The 22,566-nt window shown below is 40.2% G+C and overlaps 1 protein-coding gene across 1 annotated transcript in view; it reads left to right on the top strand.

The window, feature by feature from the left end:
* The first annotated feature begins 1,147 nt into the window (after nt 1-1,147).
* Nucleotides 1,148-22,566, top strand: part of LOC134670250 (mediator of RNA polymerase II transcription subunit 1) — a 34,531-nt gene continuing 13,112 nt past the window's right edge. The window contains exons 1-6 of the mRNA XM_063527980.1: nt 1,148-1,552; nt 1,625-1,758; nt 7,062-7,185; nt 9,897-10,013; nt 11,164-11,302; nt 12,417-12,669. Of these exons, the coding sequence (XP_063384050.1) occupies nt 1,394-1,552; nt 1,625-1,758; nt 7,062-7,185; nt 9,897-10,013; nt 11,164-11,302; nt 12,417-12,669 (926 nt within the window). The 5' untranslated portion in view covers nt 1,148-1,393. The remainder of the gene's footprint in view (nt 1,553-1,624; nt 1,759-7,061; nt 7,186-9,896; nt 10,014-11,163; nt 11,303-12,416; nt 12,670-22,566) is intronic.

Raw genomic sequence — 22,566 nt, 5'->3', positions numbered from 1 at the left:
CTCTTCTTAGTAAAAAGACGTACAAAGACCTACAAAGTAACCGTAACCTTATGCTTGTAATGTACCTACATGATACCTACCTAATAGCCCCCGTTTAGCCTATTTTATCAGAATGGTAACTACGAAACCCTACTCTGAGTATGGCCCTACATGCTCTTAGCCAATTTTTTTATGCTACGGGTCAAATTTTATTGATTCTTCACATAGCCAATCAATCGTGCATGCTTCTTCTTCCTTCTTCCTGGCGTTATCCCGGCATTTTGCCGCGGCTCATGGGAGCCTGGGGTCCGCTTGACAACTAATCCCATGATTTGACGTAGGCACTAGTTTTTACGAAAGCGACTGCCATCTGACCTTCCAACCCAGAGGGGAAACTAGGCCTTATTGGGATTAGTCCGGTTTCCTCACGATGTTTTCCTTCACCGAAAAGCGACTGGCAAATATCAAATGATATTTCGTACATAAGTTCCGAAAAACTCATTGGTACGAGCCGGGGTTTGAACCCGCGACCTCCGGATTGAAAGTCGCACGCTCTTACCGCTAGGCCACCAGCGCTTCTTCAATCGTGCATGCTTATAAAACCATAATTTGCAGCATTTTTGTGGTACCGATAGTACCAAAGAACCTAATACTCAGATATATAGCACTATGAGCCACAGATATATATTATTTCTGTTCTATAAACCTCATATCGTTGATTAAATCACGACTAAATTGTGTAATACGTGTGCTTGTTGTTTTCTATTTTATGGGCTATAACCGCGAAAATCGAAGTTGTTCGTTCGCAAATTGCAGGCATCTTTCTCTGTCACTCTTATTACGCCTTCATTAGAATAAAAACGAAAGATCCCCGCAATTTGCGAATTTCGGTTTTCGCAGAGGCCCCCTGATATGTTCCTAATCAAATTGTTAATTAGATTGTCTCGCCTAAATGTCCACTTATGCTCCAAATTAAAAGCACAGTTAAGAAGTCTAAAAACGCCTTTAGGTATAATCCCACTTATTTAAAGAGTCGAACCGAAATATATCAAACTATATAACTATCTCTTTTACTCTTGAAGCATTTCAAGGGATCACTAGCGCCACAAAATTGTAAAAGTTAAGAAACAATTTAGCTTTTTTTATTAGGTTTATGGCAAATGGCATCGCGTGAAAATGACAGCAAAGTTGCTCAAAGTGAAATCTAATTTTAATTATATTTAAGTACATTAAATAGTAATAAGTCCAGTTCATGTGTTCATTTTAAAAAGCTCCTAATGAAGATCACATTAACATAGGTCCAAATACTAACCAAAACAACCAAGTATCAGATGTTCCATTGTATGTCAAGAGTTGTTATCAACAGCAATCGCACGTATTTTGATTCAGTTTTGTGATTATTACTCATATAAGAATGACGGACATCAAGCCGCAGATAATGGCGCCAGTAAATGGCCTAGTGGACAAGTCAAAAGAACTGCAGAAGGAGATTTTGATGGAGAAACTTAGATCAAAAACTTCACAGTACAAAAATTTGTCTGAAACTTCCAAAGCTGTACGGATGGCACTGCTGGTATGTGTTGTCTCCTATATTAAATCTGAGATTTATTGTTGGCAATTTAACTTGGTAATTTTTTTTGTGTAGGACAAACGCTGGGCAGTGGACAGTCAAGACAGAATGATCCTCCAAAAATGCCTGGATAGCCTGCAACATTGTATCAAAATCAGCTCTTTGCAAAGTCTTATAGAGAGGCTGGAATGTCTATCAAGACAGCTAGGGTAAGTAGCCTAATTTGTAGCAGTCATAAGCTTTAGAGTCCTTTGGGTTTTGCTGAACTCATCCATATTTTTTTCCTAGCCTCGAGCATCACACCATCCTAATAAATAAATAATAATAAATATTACACAAGGACAATTTTACACAGATCGACCTATAGGTCAGGAAATGAATGCTCAAAAAACGTTGTAGAGGGAAATGCTAGGAACACAATTTTTGACTCCGTAACTTTGTTTGGACTAGTTAGGAGGTGAACATATCAAAAGTCCCCGGCTGTAGCCCCAGTGCTGGAGGGCAGAGGGGGGTAAGAAGGTCTAATTGTTCGGTTTTTCATTGATATCTTGGAAACTTTGCGTCTTAGCGACATGACTACTAAGACAAACCTAAAGCTGATAAGATTAGTCACAAGTTTTATCCAGTCAAGTTTTTCGATATCTTGAATAGTTTTTGAGATCCCCGCTCTTGAAAGTTTATTTAGGGATTTTAATTTTATCTTGATATCTACATCAGTGAAGCTGTTAGGCCATGTTTGGTATCATTTTCGTATAAATCGGGGGTGCTGAATTCATTTATGGTATCACATTGACACTATTCCGAAGTAAAACCATAATTTAAAAAAAAATATTTTTTTAAATCCCTCTTCACGCTTAAACCGCTGAACCAATTTCGTTGAAATTTGGTATAGAAATAGTTTCAGTCTCGACACAGGACATAGGATAGTTTTTACAACCAAAAGCATCTTTTGAGGGTGTGAAAAGTGGGGTGGAAGTTTGTATGGGGAGTCAATAACCGCTGAACCGGTTTAGATGAAATTTAGGATGGTATACATCTGTGTTTAGATGAAAATGATACCAAACATGACTTCAAACCTTACCTTAAGCAGTATTAACTTCAGGAATTCAGTTTCGTCGACGAAGTTGAATTCCCCCCTACTCCATTTCACAACTTTAAAGGATGATTATTGAGATAAAAAGTATCTTATGTCCTGTCATGGGTCTCGAAATATCTGTATACCAAATTTCAATTAAATCGGTTGAGCGGTTTAAGCGTGAAGAGGAATTGAAAAGAAAAAGGTATTTGTTTAAAGTTTATATGTTTTTTCTTAGGAATGGTGTCAATGTGATACCAAAAATAAATTCAGCACCCCCGATTTATACGAAAATGATACCAAACACGGCCTAGCAGCTTCACTAATGTAGATATCAAGATAAAATTGAAAGCCCTAAATAAACTTTCAAGAATGGGTATCTCAAAAACCATTCAAGATATCGAAAAACTTGACTGGATAAAACTTGTAACTAATTTTATAAGCTTTCGGTTTGTCTTAGTAGTCATGTCGCTAAGACGCAAAGTTTCCAAGATATCAATGAAAAACCGAAAAATTCGACCTTCTTACCCCCCTCTACCCCCCAGCACCGGGGCTACGGCCGGGGACTTTTGATATGTTCACCTCCTAACTATTCCAAACAAAGTTACGGAGTCAAAAATTGTGTTCCTAGCATTTCCCTCTATACCTTCTTATTGCTTGGCCTACTAGTCCCACAGTAAGCTCAATAGGCTTGTGTTGTGGGTAACTAGACGACGATATATATAATATACACATATATATAAATCGCTAGACTAGCGAGAGACAGGGAAAAATGGAAAGGGATGGAAGAGGCCTTTGCCAAACGGCATACAGACCAAACCGATGTTGTCTGAAATAGTAATAAGTTAAATTATATATTTTGATAAGTTATGTACAATAATATGTAAACTCTTAAACTTAAAATTTGTCTGAATAAAAGGCTTATCTATATATATAAAACAAAGTCGTGTTTGTTCCAGCATCCATAACTCGAGAACGGCTGGACCGATTTTCATGGTTTTTGATTTGTTGGATTAGTCTCGGCCTAGAATAGCAGAATAACTATTAAAAACATTGAAAAAATTTACGAAAACAAAATAATGAAAGAATGATCATTCCCATACAAAATGTTCCTACCAACGTACCTGTCAAACATGATAGCTGTCCTGTCGGTACGGTACACTGGAGTTCCGCAAATTGAAGATTATATTAAATCAAGGGTTTTGAGTCGATAACATAGATCCACAACATTCGAATTATCGCGTATTTAGATTTTAACAATGCAAGCAATAAATAACAGAAATCGGACAGATTGGCGTCATTGCTAGCATAATTTGGACATGACTCCAAACTTGATTAAATAATTAATCATTTAATTAATTTCTTACCTGAGGTTTAATTTTGATTTCTAATCAATAAATAACACAAAGATTTCTTATAATGCAAATTTATTTTTAAAATATCAGTATGTTTTTCAAATTTTTTGTAGGTACTCATTTTTTAATATCAAAAATATATTTCAGTGCTATTTATTGACTAGAGAACAAAATCAAATCTCAGGTAAAAAAATAATTAAATGATTAATTATTTAATCAAATTTGGAGTCATGTCCACATTATTGCGAGCAATGACACATAAATGACACCAAATAGTGTCCCTGTCACAAAAGATTGTCATTGTTGGTTGTCAAGCTTTATAGATGCGTTCAGAAACGGAATATAACTGCCCGATGTCATGAAGCCGTAACAGACTACCGCACCGCGCCCGGCGGTATGGTTTTAAAGTGGTAACACACTACCGCACCGCACCAAGGTCATTGTGCGACGCACCCATAAGTAAGAGCGAGAAAGCGATATCTCTTTCTCGCTCTTACTTATTGGTGCGTCGCACAATGACCTTGGTGCGGTGCGATAGTGTGTTACGGTCTTTAACGAACGTACTGCGGGTCTACCGCGAATAGGAGTAAAATTTGCGAACTACGTTGTTCGCGGTAGGCCCTCTGACACACGATTGAAAGTACGCCGGGACACACAAAGTTCGCGGTCCGGTGCGGTAGTCTGTTAAAGCCAGCAATATGCAAACAGTTTTGAACGCACCCATAAACAAAATGACAACCAACAAATACATACATACTAAATAATAGTACTACCTTACTCTTTGGTACTACCGTAAGTACCATAATGGACACTTCCTACAAAACCGAAGTTTGACAGCGATTCAGGGATGAATCTTGCTATCCCTTTTTAATGTATGGTACTATCCCGTTCGGCTATTTAGGGTTGTCAAAATTCAAGTCATTATCTTATCTGTGGTCGTGCATGCAAAAGGACGTCAAATGGTAGCAACCCTTATAACTGCTCGCAGCAATGCTGAGCCGAACGGAGCCGAGTTTGGCCGAAGTCAGGAGTGTCTCGCCACTGTCTGAGGTGCCAACAGGATTTAAAAAAACCAGCCAAGTGCGAGTCGGACTCGCGCACGAAGGGTTCCGTTCCAATACGCAAAAAACATAAAAAATCACGTTTGTTGTATAGGACCTTACTTACATAATTTATGTTATTCTGTTTGTTGTCATAGCGGCAACAGAAATACATCATCTGTGAAAATCTCAGCTGTCTAGCTATCACGGTTCATGAGATGATACAGCCAGGTGACAGACAGACAGACGGACAGCGAAGTCTTAGTAATAGGGTCCCGTTTTTACCCTTCGGGTACGGAACCCTAAAAAACAGCGTTAAATTTACGTTTCTGGATGACTGACTGACTGACTCATCATCATCACGCAGAGCCGAAACTACAATTAATGCTAGAAAGTTGACATCAGTACACCATTACAGGTTACATTTGTAATGTGTACAAGAAATAAGAACAGATTTTGAAGTTAGCACCTCCATTTTATCGGTCATAATCTTACAATCGAATAAAAGGGAATCAGCGAGCAAAATGGAGTTTGCAACCACACCACACCACCTGATTTGATCAAACAATTTAATCAGATTGGAGTAAAACTATTCCCGTCTGGACTGGCATTAAGTTAAGCGGTTTAGTTTTAAGTACCCTGATACAATTTATGGTAAATAATAAGCGAATTAATTTAAATGAAATCATTTATTAATATACGTAATCTACCGAATGTAACACAATCTTAAAATACCTACGTTTCAACACTTTCAATAAGTAGATCAGTGTGCACCTACTTTAACGAAACGTATTTTAATATGTATTGAAAATGACCACCGCTTTTCTGGATACATAACTCTGATTCTTATGAATACTCTTGAGATTATTTAGTCTGCCAAGAATAAATTCATTGGTTTCACAGAATTGAACACCTCAATTAGCTTTTTAATTCCCGTGCGAAGATCGGGACTTCGAGGCGGCTATGCGACTGGGCCGTTGCGTCCAATCCATCTGCCAGGGAACTCTTGGTCTAAATAATATCGCACACTTAGAGTTAACTGTGCTGGTGCACAATCTTGCTGGAAATGGAGGTTCTCCAAATTTTGCTCCTGCACCTTTTGTAGAAAACACGTTTCTCAGGTATTGTTTTATTTAAAAATTTATTGTAAAATCAAATTTTGCGGAAAATCTAATATTCAATTGACAAGTGACAATTACTGATCAAAACACGTTTACTTCATAAATACTGTGACAGGTGATTGATAACCAAAGAGGAAAGTGTTCAATTGTTCATTTGAAATTATTTAACCTTCTTCGTTAATTATTTTGTTAGGATAACCATGTGAAGCCTAAAAAAATTGGATGAAACAAAAAAAAAATACTTTTAATTATTTTAAAAGCATGAGACTTAATTGAGGGGCTTAATGAAGGGAAGATATATGTAAAACATTCATTTTGTATTACCGATTTGAAGTCACCCTATATAGTAGAGGGACTAATCGATAACAATTTTTTTCAGGCCTGGCTGCAGGCGTTCGGAATGTTCATTATGTTTCCGTACGGAATGACAGGTGGGAACGGGACGTCGCTCTACAAATGCATGGTGCTGTCTCGCTTACACACCATGTCAATCAGTACCTACATAAAATTCCGAGCGTGTGCGGCCAGGCTAATCCGTGACGTGCCAAAAGGAGACATAGTATAGATAGGTGATACGAAGTTCACCGGGTCAGCTAGTATTATTATATATAAATACTTATATACATAGAAAACATCCATAACTCAGGAACAAATATTTTGTGATGAACACACAAATAAATGCCCTTACCAGGATTCGAACCCGGAACCTCCTGCTTCATAGGCAGGGTCACTACCGGCTAAGGTAGGAGGCCGTTAAAGTAGTATTTACTAATTATCCACAACGAAATACAATCATTATAGATTAAGCCTTAAGAAGATATTTTTCACAGTCGAAAGTGTGTCGAAAAAAACCTATATTTTTAATAATTATACTTTCACTTCTTTGCTTTCTGTTAAATCAATAACATTTTTAATTTGCAGGTTAAAATTAGTTGTCGGCACTTCAGGTGTCAACATGTTTATATCTTCAGATATGTTTTATTTGGAAATACTCGTGGAGTCATCGGGATCTGTGAAGGATGTCAAGATTCATCACGAAGGAAAGGTAAAAGACAAAGAAAATTATAGACTATTTTTTAAAGCTTTTTATGATATAGGAGGCAAGCATGTAGACAAATTGACTGAGGGTAAGGGCCCCCCACATCTGGCGTCTTTCGAGCGTCGGCGTCTGTCGGCGTCGGTCCAGCGCTATGGAAAATGACGTCGCTGCGCAGTTGCGTCGACGCCGGCCGTAGAATTGTAGACGCCGACGCTCGAAAGACGCCAGATGTGAGGGGGCCCTAAGTGATTATAGTTGCCCGAGAACACCTGCAACACCAGAGGTATTTATGTGAAGGTTTACCTCTCATGGCTCCTCTACACGATGGGCCAACGCCGGCCACTCCAAGGGACGCATTTATGCGTTAGAGGGACCAAGTGATATTGCTATCTCATTCTACCGCATGGCTGCGTCCCTTGGACTGGCCGGCGCTGGCCCATCGTGTAGAGGAGCCATCACACTATGACAACAGACACTGTTTGGGATAAGTTCGCCCTTGTCCTATATTTATGTTCTATCTGATGTACCTGTATTCCTCTCTTCCATACAATAAAGTGTTACTCACTCACTGATTTTTTTCTTCTTTGTGACAATTCAAACATCTCTATAAGGAAAAACTGAATTTTTAATGAATGTCAGTACAGTATTTTCTTATTAACCGACTTCCAAATCTCAAAGAAGGAGGTTATCAATTCGGTTGTATGTTTTTTTTTATTTTTTTTTTATTTTTTTTTATGTTTGTTACTCCATATCTCCGTCATTACTAAATCGATTTTGAAAATTCTTTTTTTTGATTGAATGTATATGCATACAGATTGGTCCCGTTTTTGTCAAAACCCAGTTCTGATGATGGGATCCATGAGGAATCGAGGGAACTCCTCAAATCTTAAAGGCATACATATAGTGATTTTTGGGTTTTTATCAACAAATCAAGCATATACACCCAAAAAAGTGACAATTGATGAAGTGGAACTGCTGATGATGATCAGAACGGAACTCTTTAACGACGCATAGTTCACGGTTGGCGATTTGTCCTCTTCGTTATGTTTGTTAAGCAAGTTAAGTTTTTAAGCCACATTTTTGTCAAGCTCGAGTTCTGATAATGGGATCCATGAGGAATCAAGGGAACTCCTCAAATCTTAAAGGCATGCGTTTAAAATTTTTTGTATTTACATCAGAAAATCAAGCATTTTCATTAAAAACTGTTGCATTTGATGAAGTGGAACTGCTGATGATGATCAGAACAGAACTCTTCAACGACGCATAGTTCACGGTTGGCGATTTGTCCTCGTCGTTATGTTTGTTAAGCAAGTTAAGTTTTTAAGCCACATTTTTGTCAAGCTCGAGTTCTGATGATGGGATCCATGAGGAATTAAGGGAACTCCTTAAATCTTAAAGGCATGCGTATAGAGATTTTTGTATTTACATCAGAAAATCAAGCATTTTCATTAAAAACTGTTGCATTTGATGAAGTGGAACTGCTGATGATGATCAGAACAGAACTCTTAAACGACGCATAGTTCACGTTTGGCGATTTTTCCTTTTCGTTATGTTCGTTAAGCAAGTTAAGTTTTTAAGCCACATTTTTGTCAAGCTCGAGTTCTGATGATGGGATCCATAAGAAATCGAGGGAACTCCTCAAATATTAAAGGCATACGTATAGATTTTTTTGTATTTTCATCATAAAATCAAGCATTTACATTAAAAACTGTCGCATTTGATGAAGTGGAACTGCTGATGATGACCAGAACAGAACTCTTCAATGACGCATCCTACACGTTTGGTGATTACGAATTTCCATTTTGACTTGGACTGGGACCCGGACTCGGACTCATACCCGGATCCGGTTCGGACCCGGATCCGGTTCGGACCCGGACCTGTACTCGGATCCGGATTCGGACCCAGACTCGGACTCGGACCCGGACTCGGAACCGGACTCGGATCCGGACTCGGACCCGGTCTCGGACCCGGACACGGACCCGGACTCGGACCCGGACTCGGACCCGGACTCGGACCCGTACTCGGACCCGGACTCGGACCCGGACCTTGACCCAGAAAACCACTATGATACCTTAACTAAATAAACAACTATGATTACCTACCATAGAATTAAAGTAGGTATAAAGTACGATGATGCCAATCTTACTAGCCCCGCCCGCTCAAACCCCCGTACACCGCACGGCATGCGCCATTAAGTGGGTTAGGTTAGGTTTGAACTGCGATCCTCACAGAACCGAACAAGGATTAGGTTATTTTAGAACTGCGAGCCTTACAGAAACGAAATGCTACTTGAAAAGTGGGTTTGATTAGGTTCGAACTGCGATCCGCACAGAACCGAACTGCTAAGTATCTGAGGAGTGGGTTAGGTTAGGCTAGAACTACGACCCTCATGGCTCCTCTTCACGATGGGCCAACGCCGGTCACTGCAAGGGACGCATTTATGCGTTAGAGGGAGCAAGTGATATTGCTATCTCATTCTACCGCATGGCTGCGTCCCTTGGAGTGGCCGGCGTTGGCCCATCCTGTAGAGGAGCCATTATACAGAAGCGAAATGATAGTAGAAAAGTGGGTGGTTTTACCTCCTTTTCTACATAGTGTACCATCTACAATAATCTTTCATCGGCCCCAATGGAAGTCGGTTTTTTTTTCTTAAAAATTATCAAAGTGTACTTGCATTCAACCTACCAGCAGTATAATAATTATCATTGAATTTTCAGATAGAGCAACAGAGTTGTGAAGAGCTGGTGGCTTGCATATCTCGAGGGGACTTCGCTGATTTTACAGCTCAGTTGGAAGGCCTCACCGCAGTTTATCAACTAAATGCAGAGAAAAAGGTCAGTAATGAATACAACCACGTTATACTGTACCACAGAAGAAATAATAGTACTACCGTACAGAAAGGACACTTCCTACAAACCCGAAGTTTGACAGCGGTTCAGGGTCGAATCATGCTATCCCTTTCTAATATATGGCACTATCCGTTTCGGCTATTTAGGGTTGTAAAAATTCAAGTGATTATGTTATCTGTGGTCGTGCATGCACAAGGAAGTCAAGTGGTGCCAACCCTAATAATTGCTCAGAGAATGCTGAGCCGAACGGAGCCGAGTTCGACCGAAGTCAGGAGTGTCTCCCCACTGACTGTACCTCATTTAACCCCTTGGGGTTCAATGTCCTAATACTAGTACAAATTACCTCCAATTAAATTTCTTAGGATTTTAAGACAAAACAAATTCAACTCTATTTTTAATACCATTGATTCATTTTCGATTGCCAATTTTCCATGTATGGAACAAACTTAAATGCTTACTGGAGCTTTTTCCACTATAATAGATATACAATGAAGTATTTTGAACAAATTAAATTATTTCCAGGAAATATTATTTCTAGGGGGCGCCACAAGCCTTCAGTAAAAAAAAGTGCATATACTTGGAAAATTTGACTAACGTCTCTGTGACCCCGGTGGCCGAGTGGTTCAGGCACCTGCCGCGATAGCAGAGGACGCTGGTTCGATTCCAGCCTGGGGCACTGGAGGCCTTGGTCACTTTTTCTTAGTATATGACATTTATTTCAGTTTATAATAGATATAAACCATTATTTATTTTATTTACAATTTGACACACCTCACGAATGTTTTAAAATGTTAAGAATACATTTCATTTATTACTCTTCTGTAGACTCCTTTTGGGTAAAAGCCTCCTCCAACTGTTGACAGGCGTGGCTCACTCCGCGATTTCGTCGCTTTGCTACAGGTAGCTAAAAGTACATCCGTTCGGCCCCAATTTTGGGGTTTGCCATAAGCCGCGCGTGGCGCTATCGCCACCTAGCGGCCATATCTATGCTGATCGTGACAGACGCGTTTTGTTAGAGTGAGTCTTCTGTACCTAGTACTATTATTTATTCTGTGCTGTTGAGTAGTACACTGAGTAGTTAACTTTAACTCTAAATGTCTGTCAGCAAAATCTTTATTTTTTTTATTGGTTACAGGTAAAATGCAAAGCATTTAGTGCACTCCAGAGTTTAGAAGAAGACCTGTGCACCCTTCGTCAACTGCAGAGTGTGAACAAGGACCCGTGGGCTCAGGTCCACAAGAGTCCTACAGGCTTTCTGCAAAAGAGGAGGGGAGGTAAGAAACTTTGATTCAAATACAACTTATGTTGTAATGAATTTGCCTTGTAAGGCTTAATAGTCATGGCTACTAACATTAACTTAATGAAAACAAATAAAACAGGGCAAGTGCGAGTCGGACTCGCGCACGAAGGGTTCCGTACCATAAAGCAAAAAAAAAAAGGAAAAAAATGCAAAAAGAAAACGGTCACCCATCCAAGTACTGACCACGCCCGACGTTGCTTAACTTTGGTCAAAAATCAGGTTTGCTGTATGGGAGCCCCACTTAAATCTTTATTTTATTCTGTTTTTAGTATTTGTTGTTATAGCGGCAACAGAAATACATCATCTGTGAAAATTTCAACTGTCTAACTATCACGGTTCGTGAGATACAGCCTAGTGACAGACAGACGGACAGACGGACGGACGGACGGACAGCGAAGTCTTAGTAATAGGGTCCCGTTTTACCCTTTGGGTACGGAACCCTAAAAATAGACTACCTGATAATATGATCTTCTTCTTCTTCCATCCCTTTTCCCATTATTTGGGGACCTAATAATGTTATAGCTAAATAAAACAAAAATAATAAAAAATATTATTTTATTCTAGAGACCTGAAGTGAAGCTTACATATTATGTAAAGACTAAAGTGGTACATTACCATATAGCCTAGTTTCCACATATTTATACTGCAACCCTTTCCAGAAAACTAAAGTCTAGGTACTTGAGATGAGTTTGAAGTACCTACAATATTCATAGATTACAACAATAGTGTCACAATTTATTTAATATTCATCATCACAATCTATCTATAAAATAGTAAATAGTTCATAAATAATTATGAAATAGAACACCTTATTCCATTGTAATAATTATTATATTATTCCTTCAAAAACTCGTCTCATCATCATCATCATCATCTCAGCCATAAGACGTCCACTGCTGAACATTGGCCTCCCCCTTTTTTTGGGGGGGTGAATGCCATAATCCCCACGCTTGGCAGGCGGGTTGGCGATCGCAGTCGAGTACACCGAATTTGAGGGACGCTGCTGCCCGTCCACCGGTGGCCTTGGACGTAGTTTAAGGACATACCCAGGTCATAAATACTCGTCTATATCCAACATATATTTTCAGGGCACGCCATGCGCCTCACATACTTCGTATCACCATACGAGCTCCTCGACAAAGAGAACGGTCTTCAGCCTCTCACAGTAGAGCTCCTCTCCATGGGCAAGCCCTCGGCCTCGAGCGGTCTAGCGTCGCTAGTGGCGCCCTCACACACGCCTGTAGGGCATTCGGCAACTGTACTACTGGAAGGCTCCACGGCTAACAAGTTGCAACTCGCACCTATCATTACTAATGGGAGAGGGGGCAAAGGCGTAGTAGGGTAAGTTTTGCCGAATATTAATTGTGACACCTAAAGTAGTTATAAAATAAGCACTCGGAAGAATAAGTTGAATATACTTGTATGGGCAAGCTTCGGCCTCGAGCGGTCTAGCGTCGCTAGTGGCGCCCTCACACACGCCTATAGGGCATTCGGCTACGGTACTACTGGAGGGCTCGACGGCTAACAAGTTGCAGTCGCTGTGCAGGATTCGGTGGTTTTCCAGGGTCCATTCAATGAAGACGTTTATTTAATATTATAGAAAATTAATTTTATTATGAAAAGTGGCTTTATACAGCTCAAAATTTAAATGTAACGAGTACGTGTATATCGTGTCGTATATCAAGGCGAATGAATGAGACAAGATGAGCGCGAAGAGGGGCGGTATGGCAGTTGTCGTCGCAGCGCCGCTAGGTGTCGCTAGTAGGTGCGTGAACATGCCCCCGGCCTTGGGAGCACCATCTCCCAAAGTAGTCTTCATCCGTCTAGGTCTGCCGGCTCTGGTAGTAGCGGGCAGATCTTTGAAAAGCTGCGTCGTATTGTTCCTGTCGCCGTGAGGATGTCGGCGACACGGTTCACGCCATCGCTCCCAGGGTATAGACGCGTGACTCGGCCTAACCGCCATTTGAGAGGAGGCTGGTCGTCTATCGTCTTTGATTAGAACGAGACTGTTTAACGCTACGTCGTCCTTCTGAGTCTTCCACTTTGTTCGCCGCTGGAGCTCCGTAACGTATTCAGTGGACCAACGACGCCAGAAGTGTTGACGTAGGGCTTCGATCCTGGCGTAGCGAGACAGGCGGGAAGGCTGCACATCCGTCAGGTCCTCGCTAGCAGGGCAGGTCAACGGCCGACCAATTAGGAAATGGGCAGGCGTGAGCGGGGATAAATCAGTAGGATCTGTGGACAAGGGTGACATGGGCCGGGAATTCAGGATGGCTTCAGCCTGTGTCAAAACCGAGCTGAATTCCTGGTAAGTTAATCTAGCATTACCTACTACACGTTTCAAATGAAATTTGCACGCTTTTATTCCAGCCTCCCATAATCCGCCAAAATGGGGAGAATAAGGAGGAATGAAACTGAATTTGATGCCATCATTGGCAGCGAAATCGACTATATCCTTCGAATTGTTTTTTAAAAATGTGGAAAATTCTTTTTCGGCCCCAACAAAGCATTTTCCATTATCAGAATAAATTATATGAGGCTTTCCTCGTCTACTAATAAAACGTTTAAGCGCTAATAAATAATCATCAGTGGTGAGACTCGTAACAAGTTCCAAATGAACGGCTCGTGTGACCATACATATAAACAAACAAATATACGATTTAATAAGCAGAGCTCCTCTCCCCTTTCGGTTAAGTATGAAAATTGGCCCGCCGTAATCAACGGCTGTGCGAATGAACGGGAAACCAGGCTCTAAACGATCCAAAATAACATTACCCATGATAGGACTAAGTACTTTACCTTTCATTCGAATACAGGTAACGCATTCTCGAACTATCTTCCTTGCCAAATTTCGCGCACCTAAAGGCCACCAACATTCACGCAAAGTAGATAAGAATAGCTGCGGTCCTGCGTGGAGCAGCCGCTTGTGTTCGTAATTGAATAACAACACCGTTAACTTATGTTTACTGCACAATAACATGGGATGTTTTTTGTTGTAATCGAAACTTGTGGAATTACACAATCTACCACCGACTCTAATCACTTTTAACTTATTACGATCGTCTAAAAACACGTTAAGACCGGATATACGGTTATATTGTTTACTATTCGTCTTAAGCGGTTTATTTTTAAGTAAATTATCGTAAACGTCCGGAAATGATTGCATCTGCGCGAATCTAACTAGCATAAGACGTGATGCACTGAGCTCGTCCACCGATAATGAACCGGTTTGGCGGAGTTGTTTACGCTCAGAGTTGATGCGTGAGTTTAATATAAAGCGGAGTACATACGCGCCGATTCTAATTAATTTAATGTAAGATGAACATCTATCGAAATTAAATAATTCATCTGGTTGATTGCAAACTAAACTTACCGCGGTCGATCGTAACTCGGGTAAATCTTCAATTGCCGTATTTTTACTCGTATTGTCATTAATAAAATCCGATTTTGGGTCGCGCAAAAATGATGGTCCGAACCACCATAAGTCACAATCAATTAAATTATCTAAAGCAACGCCTCTAGACAATAAATCACTAGGGTTGTCTTCGCTTCTCACATGCAACCATGTCGCATTACCGGTGAGATCGTTTATTTGCGTAACGCGATTTTGAACAAAAGGCTTCAATAAATGCGGAGACATGCCTAGCCACGAAATAACGATAGTTGAGTCACACCAGAAGTAAACTTTAGTGAACACTAACCTTAAGGAATCAGTTATTTTCTTGTAAAGTTTAGCAGCAACGAGCGCTCCTGAAAGTTCGAGTTTGGGGATAGTTAGAGATTTCAGGGGTGCGACTTTACTTTTAGCACACAATAATCTGACAGTTACATCTGACCTTTCATCATATGTTCGTATATAAGCGCACGCGCCGTAAGCATGCAACGATGCATCTGAGAAAATATGCAATTCCGTATGTCCAGTGTGTACACCCCTTACATGACGCGGAATTCGTAAATCGTTTAAACGGCTCAAAGTATTTATGAAATTATTCCACATTGATTTAATGTCTTCTGGGACCGGAGTGTCCCAATCTATACGACTTAACCATAATTTTTGAAGCAAAATTTTGGAAATTATCACCGCAGGAGAAAGTAGGCCTAACGGATCGTAAATCTGTGAAATAATCGACAACATTATTCGTTTATTTAAGTACGACGAGTTAGGCAAGGGAGCGATTTTTGTAGTGTAATACAATTCATCGTGCGTATTATCCCAACCTACTCCGAGCGTTTTGTTCTGGGTGTGCTCACCAACAAAATGCTCCTTGGACTTGTCCTGCGTAACGTCGCAGTTAAAAGTCCATTTACGTAAAGGAAAGCATCCTGATTGCAGAACGTTATACGTTTTTTGACATATGTCAAGTAAATTTTGGAAATCATCATCTCCTGTAATTAAATCGTCTACAAATATATCTTGGTTGATAACGCGCGCGATGACGTCATCACCACATTCCGACGCTAACTGTCGTATACAACGTTGACTTAAATATGGCGCACTAGTTTGCCCATAAGTGACCGTATTGAGTTCATAAACGTATAATGGATCGGTAGGTTTTTCACGCCAGAGGATCATTTGCAAGGATCTCTGATCTGGTTGGATCAAAACCTGCCGAAACATTTTCTCCACGTCAGCACAAGCAACGTACTTGTATTGACGGAAACGCATTAGAATAGCAAATATATCGTTTTGAAGTGCTGGACCCGGCAGCTGAATGCTATTCAACGATTTATTCGTGGTGGTGGGGGCAGCACCACTATACACGACGCGCAATTTAGTGGTGGCACTCCCCTCCCTAAACACACCATGATGAGGGTGGAAGTAATTGGGTGTACCATAATCGGTAACACGAGTCATGTGACCCATTTTTTCGTACTCTCGCATGAAATCACAATATAAACGTTTATATTCCGGCAAACGTTCTAATTTACGTTCTAAGGATAAAAATCGATTTTTCGCTAACGTATAAGAATCGCCCAACGTATCAGCTGATTCTCTTAGCGGCATTCGGACGGAGAACCGACCGTCTTCTTCGCGTTTAGTCGTATTGATAAAAATATCCTCACACTTCTGCTCGTCAGGCGTAAGAATACTATCTACCTGAGGGATATCCTCGATCTCCCAAAACTTTCTAAGTTGAGAGTCAATCGTCTGAGTAAAATAACAATGGACTTGATTATTAATGGGCAAGTTCCGTATATTATTTGGACCAGATACTAACCAGCCGAATTTCGAATTTATTAAGTACGGCCCTGTCGGTAATCGAATCTTTTCACCGTCTAAAAGATCCCAAAATATTTCTATACCTATCAGTATATCGATTTCTGCAGGCACGTTAAAATTGGGATCTGCTAACTGAATATTATCAGGAATACGTATACTATCTAAGTCTATGTAAGTCGAGGGCAAACTGGACGTTATGCGCTTCAAGACAAAACACGTTAATGACATAGAATAATCCGAATATTTAGATCTTATAGTTACATCGCATGACTGATTTGTCTGTGTAACTATTTCTGCAACACCCGAAATCTGAATAGTGGACTGTATATTTTTCACGTTTAATCGATTACGTAACTCTTCCGTTATAAAACATTGTTCACTTCCATTGTCTAAAAACGCACGACACGTATGGAACTGATTGTTCGCATCGGCTACTTCTATTAACGCAGTAGTAAGTAAGCCTCGCCTGGGAGTGAACCGATCACCTACCGCGCCACCTTCGCACTCAGCCATAGGCGCGCGGTCAGCTGATACACAGTAGCTAGATGTACTCGGCACTGATAACGGCGCGCTGTGTGCAGGCGCACTCGACGGCCTCACGCACACATTATCATCGCGAGTACTATCCGTATGCAATAAACTATTATGTTTTTGTTGACACTGCTTACACGGACCGAATATACATTCGTTTAAGGAATGCCCTTCGCGTAAACAATTATTACATATGTTTTTATTATTAACTAAGTTTAACCTATCTTGGACAGATAAATTTAAAAACTTAGGACACGTATAAAGTGCATGATTCTCGTTACACATCGCGCAGTTTCGAAAACGTTTATTATTTAAAGGCTTTGATTTATTAGCACTGACACTAGCAGAGACACAACTAACTACTTGCGTAGGTTTATTGGACGTGTAATTAGGCTTAGTACTAACCGCGGTCGGTGCCTTGGAATGATTCGAGTTTATCATTTCTAACGTATCCGCCCGGTTTCTGAGAAACGATAACAGATCTTCCAGCTTAAGTTTCTTAGACTCATTATTGATTGACTTATCCGAGATAGACCCTATGTGAGATTCCCACTTACGCTCCGTGGTCGTATCGAGTTTTGACACAATAAAATGAATAATTAACGTATCCCACGAGTCGGTAGGTTCATCTAACGTTTTTAAAGCGCGTAAATTACGTAACACGGTGTCTATCAGTCTACGTATTTGAGTCGAAGATTCTTGTTTCAAGGCTGAAATATTGAACAACGATTTTATGTGATTATGCACTAAAAGCCTAGGGTTATGAAAGCGAATTTCAAGCAATTCCCATGCTTGAATGTAGTTGGCAGCCGTGAATTCTAACGCACTAATTACTTGTAATGCACTACCGCTTAGTGATGATCGAAGGTAATGAAACTTTTGAATCGCGTCGAGATCGGAATGTTTATGGATCATTGTTTCATAAGAATGTTTAAATTCGAGCCAACGATCATACGAACCATCGAATGAGGGCAATTTAATTTCGGGTAGTTTAAATTTTGAAAACGGTCTGTTCACGGCATGGTCACAACTTGGAATAGCAACGTTATTTGTCTCCACACTATCGACTAAACAATTAGCGCTAGCCATAGTACCAAAATATAACTCCTCGAGAGTTTCTACATATTCAGAATTGGCAGACATGTCTGTTTCTGGAGAGCAAAGTTCAATTTGGCTTTCAATATCATTAAAAGTTTTAAAAGTCTCTGTAGCTGCTTGCATACGTAATTTTAATTCAGCAATTTGTACCTTAGAAGGAGTCACCAATAAAAGAGAATCAACGAATTTTTTATATTGCGTAAGCCGGCCTTTCAAGTTACCCCTTAGCTTGCGAAGGTCTGAAATTGTGGCCTGACTTTTTCTAGGTGACCCTGATCCAGAAGGAATAGTCAATTTAGTTTCATCCTTTTCACCCATTTCGAAAGATTAAGAGAAATTGGAACTACTCACATGCACAAATTCCAAACTGGTACGGTAGATCGCAAACTGCTGCTGCGTGACTTGCGTAACGAGCGGCACTGGAATGCACAAAAAAACTCGGTTTTAACACAGTTCGATTAGGAAAGGAATAGACGGGATTGGTAGACCTGACCGTTCACTGCTGCAGACGCTGCCGAGGTGCTGGTGTCGTCTCGCAAGGGTATTTCGTCTTCCCGACGAGCTGACTTCTCTCGCAGTATCCGGCTCGAGGATCAATTTATGTGCAGGATTCGGTGGTTTTCCAGGGTCCATTCAATGAAGACGTTTATTTAATATTATAGAAAATTAATTTTATTATGAAAAGTGGCTTTATACAGCTCAAAATTTAAATGTAACGAGTACGTGTATATCGTGTCGTATATCAAGGCGAATGAATGAGACAAGATGAGCGCGAAGAGGGGCGGTATGGCAGTTGTCGTCGCAGCGCCGCTAGGTGTCGCTAGTAGGTGCGTGAACACCTATCATTACGAATGGGAGAGCAAAGGCGTAGTAGGGTATGTTTTGTCAAATATTAATAGTGTGACACCTAAAGTAATTTCTAAAATAAGCGCTCGGAAGAATAAGTTGAATATACTTGTATGGGCAAGCTTCGGCCTCGAGCGGTCTAGCGTCGCTAGTGGCGCCCTCACACACGCCTATAGGGCATTCGGCTACGGTACTACTGAAGGCCTCGCAAGCCAATGTTCGATAGTTTGCCGCGCAATATGGAGACACGCCTTTAAGATTGTTTCAAGTTTTAAGACTTCTACCTCCGGCACATCTTCTTCTTAATCGCCCCCCCATTGCTGAGGATCGTGACTCCGCTTGCGAATTATAAATTGCCTCCAACTGTTGCGGTCTGATGCTTGATGGAGGGCGGTGGTAACAGGTAGCTCCAGCTGTTCGGAGATCTGGTCCGACCATCTCTTTGGACTTCGTCCTCTAGGTCTTTTACCCTCGACCTTTCCCGTCACCACTAGTTTTTCTAAATTGTTGGCCCCTCTTCGTGCGATATGGCCAAAGTAGGTAACAACACGGTGTAGACATATAGAGGACAGACGTTGGGTGTTTTCCATTCTGAGTTCTTTGAGGACCGAAGCGTTTGTGCGGTGGGCTGTCCAAGGAATCCTTAACATACGGCGCCAGCACCACATTTCGAAAGCATCGATCCTCTGCCTATCAGCGGCTTTGAGCGTCCAGGTTTCGGCCCCATACAGAAATATGATCATCAACATCATCAACATTTATTCAGCAAATAGGCCACAAGGGCACTTTTACACGTCAACATTGAATTTACATAAAAGCAAAAATAATAACATCAACAATTTTATAAAATAAAACTAACAATTCAATCTAACGTATTACAATTACTAAGAGATGTATATGGTCTCTTAATGTCGAATTACATACAAAATACAGATAAAAAAACACACAAAAAAAATCTATAATATTTAGAGGTGTAAATGTCTCTAGGTGTCAGAACTATAAGATTATATAGTTTATCAAGTTATCCTTAGAGATGTATAAGGTCTCCAAGAGTCAATATCCTGTATAATTAATACATTCATTAAAAGAAAAGAAACATACGAGAACAGAATGAGGCGTCTCACTGTAATTAATTAATAAAAGTTACTAAGTATAATAGCTCGTGTTAGCTTAACAGACCAGTCTCCACAAACAGCACCCGTTCACGAGTATGACGCGTATCTCAGCCATCGCCTCCCTCAACCTTCATTCGGGAAAGTGGCGACCCGATCAACAACGCCACCGTAAGCAAAGACTTTTAAGCGAGCATGACATGTTCAAGCTACCGGCCTATATTAATATTAAAATAGTAATAACATGTAGCTGTAAGACACGGCATTTTGTGCTCATATGTTACATAAAAAGACAGTAATATAGCTTCACATAATTACTAGCCTAAGTTGACTTAGAGATGTAAAGGTCTCTAAGTGTCAGAAACATTAAAAATATAGGTAAGTATGTACAATCAAAAATAAAAATCAAATAAATAAATATGTACTTAGAGATGTATAAGGTCTCCAAGTGTCCAAAACTAAAATTAAATTAAACAATATAATCAAGCGAGAACATCATTGTCTCATGTGTCAATTCTACTGGACACTAGCATATTTAATTCACAATGTAAAAAAAAACAATATTTATTTAATTCTTATTATACTAATGAAATCAAGCTACCGGCTTAAAAGCATCTCTATCGTTTATAAAATCATTTACAGTGTAGTACGCCTTACGTAACAAGGAGTGCTTAATGTGCGACTTAAATTTATGAAGTGGTAAATTCACTACATCAGTGGGGACTTTGTTATAAAAACGTGTACAGTTCCCGACGAAAGACGTACTAACCTTACGGAGGCGGTGGGCGGGCACAGCAAGTTTATGTTTGTTTCTAGTGTTATAGTTATGGATATCACTGTTAACCTTGAATTCGTGGATGTTTTTCCGAACATACATAATATTCTCTAGTATGTATTGAGATGCAACGGTAAGAATGTTAACTTCTTTGAATTTCTCTCTTAGGGATACTCGAGCGCCCAGTCCATAGATGGAACGTACAGCTCGTTTTTGCAGCACAAATATTGTCTGAATATCTGCCGCTTTTCCCCACAACAGAATTCCATAAGACATAACACTATGGAAGTAACTAAAGTATACCAGCCTGGCCGTCTCTACGTTTGTCAGCTGTTTGATTCTCCTCACTGCATAGGCTGCTGAACTAAGTTTTCCGGCTAGAGTGCCTATATGTGCATGCCATTGCAGTTTGGAGTCTAGAGTGACTCCCAGGAAAACAGTTCGGTCCTCAAATTCCAGCGTATCACCTTTTATTTTAATCTTGCTGTTATTTACCTGCTTGACGTTAGGTAGCGTAAACTTGATGCATTTGGTTTTCTTGGCGTTCAAAAGCAAATTGTTTGCCGTAAACCAGTTTACAATGGTAGATAGCGCGTCATTAATGCTCTCGAAGCTATTTTCCTTTCTGTCCACTTTAAATATAAGGGAAGTGTCATCTGCAAATAACACTATATCATATCTATCTTGCACAACTTTTGGTAAGTCATTAATGTATACCAAGAACAGGAAGGGACCAAGAATTGAACCTTGAGGCACTCCGAGGGCTACCGGGGACCCCGCCGATTGAGTTCCATTAATAACTACTCGCTGAGTTCTATCCGAAAGGTACGATGAGACCAGGTCAAGGGCACTAGCTTTTATCCCATAGCGGCTTAATTTTCTCTTTAAATTTTCGTGATCAACGCAATCAAATGCCTTTGACAGATCACAGAAAATTCCAACAGCATCTTGAGCTTTTTCCCAAGCATCAAAGATGTGTTTTAGAAGTACCGCACCGGCGTCAGTAGTTGATCGACCTTTGGTGAAACCAAATTGATTGCTGTCAAGCAGTTTGTTTCTGTTGAAATGTGACAATAGTTGATTCAGAATAAGTTTCTCGAACACTTTGCTTAATGCCGGTAGTATTGAAATCGGTCTAAAGTTCGTGGGATCTGTTCTCGTTCCTGATTTAAACAGAGGGATAATTTTGCTATGTTTCATAATATCTGGAAAAATTCCAGCATCAATGCATCTGTTGAAAATCTCAGCTAAGTATGGTGTAATTGACTCAATGATGGAATCTAATACTTTGACAGACAGGCCCCAAAGATCTTCTGTTTTCTTTAAATTTAAAGACCTAAAAGTCTTAAGAACTATATTCGATGAGACATACGAAAATTTGAAGATTTCTGTACATTCTGCCACATTTGTCTTCAAAATTTCTTCAGCGACGTCTGGCGATGAATTAAGGGATCTTGTTGTTTCTACCGGGATATTCGAGAAAAACCGCTCAAAATGATCTGCCACTTCACGGTCGGAACTTACTAAAGTGTCAGCAATTCGTAGGTTGTAGTGCGGATCCTTCAGTTTACGTTTTCCAGTTTCATTACTGATAACTTGCCATACAGTTTTGACTTTATCGCTGGAATTTAGGATCTTTTTCGACAAATAATCGG

Source organism: Cydia fagiglandana, chromosome 13, assembly GCF_963556715.1.
Source record: "Cydia fagiglandana chromosome 13, ilCydFagi1.1, whole genome shotgun sequence".
NCBI classification, from domain to species: domain Eukaryota; kingdom Metazoa; phylum Arthropoda; class Insecta; order Lepidoptera; family Tortricidae; genus Cydia; species Cydia fagiglandana.
The sequence above is the reverse complement of the archived record's forward strand: the minus strand, read 5'-3'. Positions and strand labels throughout refer to the sequence as shown.